Source organism: Berghia stephanieae, chromosome 1, assembly GCF_034508935.2.
Source record: "Berghia stephanieae isolate SIO BIC M18660-M18661 chromosome 1, UCSD_Bste_1.3, whole genome shotgun sequence".
Taxonomy (NCBI): Eukaryota; Metazoa; Mollusca; class Gastropoda; order Nudibranchia; family Aeolidiidae; genus Berghia; species Berghia stephanieae.
In genome coordinates, this window is record NC_088360.1 from 141890805 (window position 1) to 141898304 (window position 7500).

At 35.2% G+C, this 7500-nt stretch overlaps 1 protein-coding gene across 1 annotated transcript in view; it reads right to left on the bottom strand.

Annotated features, from left to right (window-relative positions):
* The window catches only part of LOC144963391 (putative 3',5'-cyclic phosphodiesterase pde-5), a 127376-nt gene that overhangs the window by 20868 nt on the left and 99008 nt on the right, over nucleotides 1-7500 (bottom strand). The window contains exons 16-17 of the mRNA XM_078897363.1: nucleotides 6873-7016; nucleotides 4722-4808 (exon numbers count right to left, since the gene is read on the bottom strand). Of these exons, the coding sequence (XP_078753489.1) occupies nucleotides 4722-4808; nucleotides 6873-7016 (231 nt within the window). The remainder of the gene's footprint in view (nucleotides 1-4721; nucleotides 4809-6872; nucleotides 7017-7500) is intronic.

Here is a 7500-nt window from a genome sequence, read left to right on the forward strand (position 1 = left end):
ATGTGAGAAGATGATGGAAACACATTTCCTTAATGTTAAAGAAATATCAGGCTTAAGACTTTGTGACATGTTCAATGGCATCTTGAAATAAACGAGTGCCGCCCAAAAGAAAAAAAGGTAGTTTTGTCCTACCTATTCCCTAGCCAATATTTCAATAATGTAAAACTAAATTGATCATTTATATAGCGCAATATCAGTTAAAAGTGCTCAAAGCACTTTACAAGAGGTTCCTAGCAAACAGCAACGTTTGACGTGTAGGATGAGACATGACGCCTGTTGCATTTTTTCCCCGACTGAGACAACGCTGTTAACGGTCAGGTACTCATTTCCCAACTGAGCATGTGAGTAAAGAGACTTTTCCTAGGACTCAATCATGCGCCGCTCAGAGATCGACTCGAACCCTGGACCTTCCGGTCCGAAGGCGAGTGTCATACAACAAGACCACATAGCCGCACAAAGTTTACAATGTTATCTTGCTCCTTGTCAAGTCCAATAACATCAGTAATAAAATTCATTATAACTTAGGAATTTATACATATGCTGGTGATACAGAAAAAGAGATAAATATTGGAGAAGATGGGGGGGGGGGGGGGGGGGGGGGGGGGGGGGGGGGGGGTGAGGTGTCAAGGGAGCTGTATCGTTTTTATTAATTCTCATTGTGTACATCAAAATTAACAAGCAGTACATATTGACGAATGAAAAAAAAAGATTCTTTTAGATCAAATAAGTTAAAGTTAAGAAAAAAACAACACACACAACAAAACTACATAAAAGGTTAGTTTCTTAGTGTAGCGAATTATTTATATAAAAAAAATCATATATGGTTTGTTATCAAAAATGTTTGTCAGATTTTATAAATTGAATGATGTAAATCCACATAAAAACGAGTCATACATATCATGGGGACAAAATAAAATTGTACATGTTTGGGAACTGGGTTAGGGTTAGGGAATGTGTACGTATCAGCAGGTCTGATAAGCCAGAGCAATAAGATTCAATAGTATGATGTCACGTCCGCCCAGCAACGAGCAGTTAGGTTCTTGAATTCTAAACAAAGAAAATCGGTACTTTTTATTCTTCATGCTGGCTAAAGCTTGTAATCAGAATATATAAAAGTCAAAACATGATCGGATTTATAATGTTTTTCTCCTCTGGATACACTTTTATGCTCGTCGGAGAAGTATTTCTTAAGGGCGTCCGCCATTGTTCCGATAGTTTAGAACCAGTTACTAAGTTACTATGCGTGACGTCACGTCTGTTGAAGCCTATTATAGGCTTGTTTTTAACATAGTTGTAATGGAGAATATGTTGCGTTGGTCTGAGAGTATTTCCATTGTATCAATGAGATCATAAACAACACGATTCAATAGTCTGATGTCACGCCGCCCGGCAACGGCGGCCATCTTGGTTCTAAACAAAGAAAATCATTACTTTTTATTTTTCATGCTGGCTAGAACTTTTCATATGCCTTGTGATCAGAATGTGTAAATGTGATCAAATCTATGGGTTTTTCCGCCCTCTGGATACGCTTTTATACTTGCCGGAGAACTATTTCATACGGGCGTCCGCCATTGCTCCGATAGTTTAGAGCCAGTGTTACTAAGTTACAATGCGTCATTAGGAATGAAGTGACGTTATGACTGTTGAAGAGTGTTTGGATTATCAGAACTGTAAATTAGTACACATTGGGTTTGGTTATAGGATTAAAAAAAAGACATTTGGGACCAGCTTAAGCGATATTCAACACACAGGCATTAAGAGATCACACATAGGACAGACAACACAGAAGCACTTTAAACTTGCTTCGTTAGGAAATAATCACATAACAATCAAAATTGTTTTAAAACAATATTTAACTAAAGAATGACACTGACAGAAAATTGTTCTCCTTCCGGTATCAGACGGAAGTATGCGTTATTCGATACTTTCACAAATTAAAAGAAAAAAAGGTAGTTCTAAGAGATGTGATGTTAGAAAAGCCAAACAAAACAACAACAAATTTGGTTTTCAAACGATAATAGTTTTTTTTAGATACCAAAAGCCAAAAAGTAGGACCTACAGTTACATTCTACAGACTATGGTAACGGGTGTCAAACAAGTATTGTGTAAGTATCGAATACAATAAATGAGGATTCAATGCTACTGGTAGGTGCCAACAGATAAAGGTCTAGGTTTGGTTCTATAATTAATGATGGAAAATAGAGCCAGGGTACCTCTTCTCGAACTGGCTAAAGCTGCGGGGAAAAGAAAGAAGATAGACGATGATGCAAATGTACAAACAATATCATTGCTTTTCTTTGTTCTTTCGAAATTGGATTCAATAGTCTGATGTCACGTCGCCCAGCAATGGCGACCATCGTGGTTCTAAACAAAGAAAATCGGTACTTTTTATTCTTCATGCTGATTACAACTTTTCATATGTCTTGTGATCAGAATTTGTAAAAGTCAGTAAAAAGTCAAAACATGATCAGATTTTTTCCCCCTCTGGATACGCTTTTATGCTCATCTGAGAAATATTTCACAAGGGCGTCCGCCATTGTTCCGATAGTTTAGAGCCAGTTACTAAGTTACCATGCGTCATTACGGGGGAAGTGACGTCACGACTGTTGAAGCCTATTGGCAAATGTAGATTATCGTAAGGGATGATACCATCCAAAATGTCAATTATATCATTTATATTTTCCATGCGTGTGAGTCTTTGCTTATGCAGCAACACGAGTAAAAAAACCCCAAAACAAACCCAGTCTTTTTTGGAGAAATGTTCACCAGTTTCGAAATTTCTTTAAACCTTTTTAGTTTGTTCAGGTTGACCTTCAGATTTGTTTTAAAATTTTATTAAATAAAACAATGTGTTTCTGGTTCTTTAGAAAGGTTCAATAGATTTTGCAACAACAAACCATGCGGTTGATCCCAAAGTTGGTGGAATGGCTGAATATAGTTCCTTATCTTGTTACCTTTGTAAAGATACGTTTTCGACTTTTTGAAAAGATGAAGACTTGTTTTGATATTTATATGACACTGTCATGTAGTACAAAATATATTGATTTGTATGGACTTGGGTAAAATTATGATGTCTGTAAAGAGTCGGGATTTCTTCATATATTTGTAGATAAAGGGATTAGAATGTTTGAATACTGTGGAAAAATAAGTATTTTGTGGGCTATGCTTTGTATTGAATATAATATGTCGTGCTAAAAAAACCCCCAATAATACTCTATAATATTGATCGTTAATTGTGAATTGATTTTGTGTAGTTGGCTGAGAAAATCATAACCCCCCCCCCCTACTTCCCAAAATATCTGAAATTAGAATTTCCCTTGATAATTCTTTTACCTTTGTATCCAAGAAAACTAATCTTCAAACAGTTGTCTGGGTAGACAATTCGAACACCAATACAGGGTAAACGCCTTTTTAGGTAAATCAAATAAAAGAGAAAATATTTCAGTTCTATTCACGTTAAAATATCATATGAATAGAGTAAGTGGATATCTCTACAAATCTCTCATCATTCACTAGTCATCTACATATTGAGACTTCATATAAAATATATCATTCTTCGTCTTACGTTGAGTTTTATTTCTGCTATTTTTCTTATAACCATTGCTCTTTCTATATTATTCTTTTTAACTTAATATATAATCCTGAAATATGACATCTCACTTAGTATATCTTCATAGTGGTTTGCATTACCCCAATCTGAAATAATACTTCCTTCGCATTTACTCTATCCGTCTAAAATATATATTTTTCGCATCCACTAAAAAAAAAAAATAAATTCATAATCATTAGATTATACCGCTCAATCTGGAACAGAATGGTTTGTTTATTTTGAGTAAGAGAAAAGAAGATGGTTGTGTACATTCACCAAAGATTAAAATAGTAATATGAGTGTGGGAAAAGGAATATTGCTGTGAATATGTAACAATTACGACTTCAAAGTTGCCTGACTGGGCGCATGCAGTAATGAGATAAAACCAATTGATCACATATGAATGATAAAAACACACCTTTAGAACCCACAATGGCCTATCTCTCTTTGCTTTGGTAAAATGAATGAAAACAAATACACAGCTGTGTTTTTTGTCTTGTTTTGCATTCAAATGATACTGTTCAAAGCTCAAATAATGAGTGAAAGAAAGGAAAATAGAAGACAAACAATAAAACAGTCAAAGAAAAAAACCCCTCAGATGATGCAAATGTTTGGGTGGTAAGTAGTCATCCCCTTTTCAACCTGTTAGGCGACATTACAATTGTTTTCGACAGAGACAACGCTGTTAAAGGCTAGTTACTCATTATACACCTGAGTATGGTGAGAAATATGAGTAAAGAGTTGTTTTTTCTCCCCAAGGACTCAATTATGCGCCGCTCAGAGCGGGATTCAAACCTTGGACCTTACGATCCTTACGATGGCGAATGCCATCAGACCACAAGATCACAATGCCGATGCCAGGTTGGAGTTTAATCGAGCTCCGCTTTTAGATAGAGTTCAAAATGGCTAAGAGCCTCACAACATTGCCATCCGGAAGTATAACGGATCAACATACAAAAAAATGTGTAACCTTGAACGTTTATAGTCTGTCTGGTTAATACAGTTTAGTGAGAATTACTCATAAAGGCGGATGAAAAAAAAACAATAACAAAGACCAGAGTGACGTCAATTTCATTCTATCTATAAAGGGACAACAAGAGGATGGCGTGAACGGTTACAATTGAGATCTTACTTGATGTTGTCAAACAGCTGTTTGAACATGTACAATACGTGGAGAGGTTTGTCATCGTTGGCCACAGCCCACGGGGAAAAAGAGTAACTGTTGGATAGAAAGTATAATGGATTTTAAACGGATAAGCAAAAATAGAAAAATGTCCAAAAAAAAAAAAACAAAACAAACAACAACCCCCCCCCCTCTATTGTAATAAATATCAAGAACTATGGCTTAGGGAAAATCGATATCATCAGTATTGATAATTCCTTTAATTTATTTTTATCTCATTTTCGTTCCTTGTCCATTTTCTGTTTTTTTTTCTTTCAAAATTAAATTAAATTTTTCTGTCACGGAACACTAATTGATTTCTTATTGTTGTCAAAAAACCTTTTCGTTTTTGGACTGAAAATGGACTTGCACACACACACACACACAAACACACACACACACACACAAACACACACATACCCACACACACACACACACACACACACACATCAACAAATCAAATAAAGTTATGAAACTTGGTAAGTCAAAGAGAGTATGAAATATTCTATCTTGAATGGAAATATCAAATGAAGAAATTAAGGAGCAGGAATATCGATTCAACATATTTTAAAGAGCGTTCATGACGGTTAAATCCTGGACATCTTTTTTATGTTATGGGTTTAAGTAAATTACTCACCATTTATTATGCCCGCCAGATCAATCGTACCAAAACTAAAATGGTGTGCAATCTTTAAAAAATATATAGAAGGAACGGAATTGACTTCTCTCAGCTCTTTGTTATCGTTTTTAGACACACAGCAGTTTAATGAATAGTTCTAATTAGTTCTATCAATCATACAATAAACCTTTAAGCTTACCATATAGTTTTGTGTTTTGGTACGTTATATCCGGCTGGCGGATGTTGCCAGCATTTTACCTAAACGCATAGCATCAATAGTCGGACAGAGAAAAAATTCAGGTGAGAACTGATCCACCCAAATGACGATCAAAAAACAATATAGATAGTATGCGCTTGGCTCAGAAGCTCACAACATTGCCATCCGGAAGTATGACGGACCAACACACAAAAACATGTGTAACCTTAAACGTTTATAGTCTGGTTAATACAGTTTAGTGAGAATTACTCATAAACGCGGATGGCAAAAAAAAAAAACAAAACCCAAAAAACAATAACAAAGACCTGAGTAACGTCAACTTCGTTCTATCTATAGAAGATGACGTCAATCAGGCCTTTGTTATTGTATTTTGCCATCCGCGTTTGTGACGATTCTCACTAAACTGCATTATCCGATTAAAAGTTACCTTATACACTGTTTGGTCCTTATACTTCCGATGCAATTTATGACTTCATGAGCCAAGGCATACTATTCTATACAAATAGAAAGTTGTTTTGTACATTATATAATAATAATAATATAATAATATAATTAATAATAATAATAATTACATAATAATACTGAAAACTTATATAGAGCATAACGAGTACCAGACTTAACGCTTAAATTACAAATTACTTGCTGAACATACTCACACACACATTAACATTACACACATCAATACACATCACATACATCACACACACAACACTCACACACCATACACTACAACAAAACCAGACAGACCTATCTTGCTTCTCATTACCATCTACTTTCATGACAATACAATATGATTTACAACTTAAATAACAAATACTTATTCACAATACATTACACTTCAACAATTCAAATATAACAATCTCATTCCACATTATTCACTATACAATACTATTGTATCACATACATTACATTACATTACATTAATTACTACATTACATCACATTACATCACTTAATTACATTACATTACATTACTTACATTTAACTAATTACATCACATTACATTACATTACATTACATTACATTATCATTACATTACATTACATACATTACATTACATTACATTACATTACATTACATACATTACATTACATTACATTACATTACATTACATTACATTACATTACATACTTACATTACATACATTACATACATTACATTCTCACATACATTACATTACATTACATTACATACATACATTACATTACATTACATTACATTACATCACATCACATTACATCACATTACATTACATTACATCACATTACATTATTTTACTAACTCACTGTGTGATGCTGGGAATGTTGTCAGGAATTTTCCGTTTCTGGAGTTTAGCGACCTCCTCGGCCGTCGCCATACTGTGGTAAGACAGACACTCCAACGCCACTCGATACTTTTGTTCTGATCGTCGTATCTTCTCGTACAACTGAATTAATAAACGATGAATGAAGAAATTGTAGGCATGGATAAATTATGAAGTCAATGTGAGACAAGAAAAATATAGGCGCCTAAGGGCTAACTCACACCGGAGACTGACTCCGACGACCCGGCACTGCCGTCCTCTTCCGTCTTTTTTATTTTTATTATTGAGCTTTTATATAACGCAATATCCACTTAACGTGCTCAAAGCGCTTTACAAGGGGTCCCTGGCCAACAGCAACACTTAACATGTAGGACGAGACATGATGCCTGTTACGCGATATTACACTTATTCGGACAAAGACAACGCTGTTAACGACCAGGTACTCATTTTACACCTGAGTACGGTGAGAGAATGTGAGAAAAGAGCCTTTTCCAAGGACTCAACTATGCGCCGAGCGCGAGGCTCGAACCCAGGACCTTCCGATCCGAAAGCGAGTGTCATAGCACAAAATGTAGGCATGGATAAATCTGCCGTTTTATGACAAAGCGACG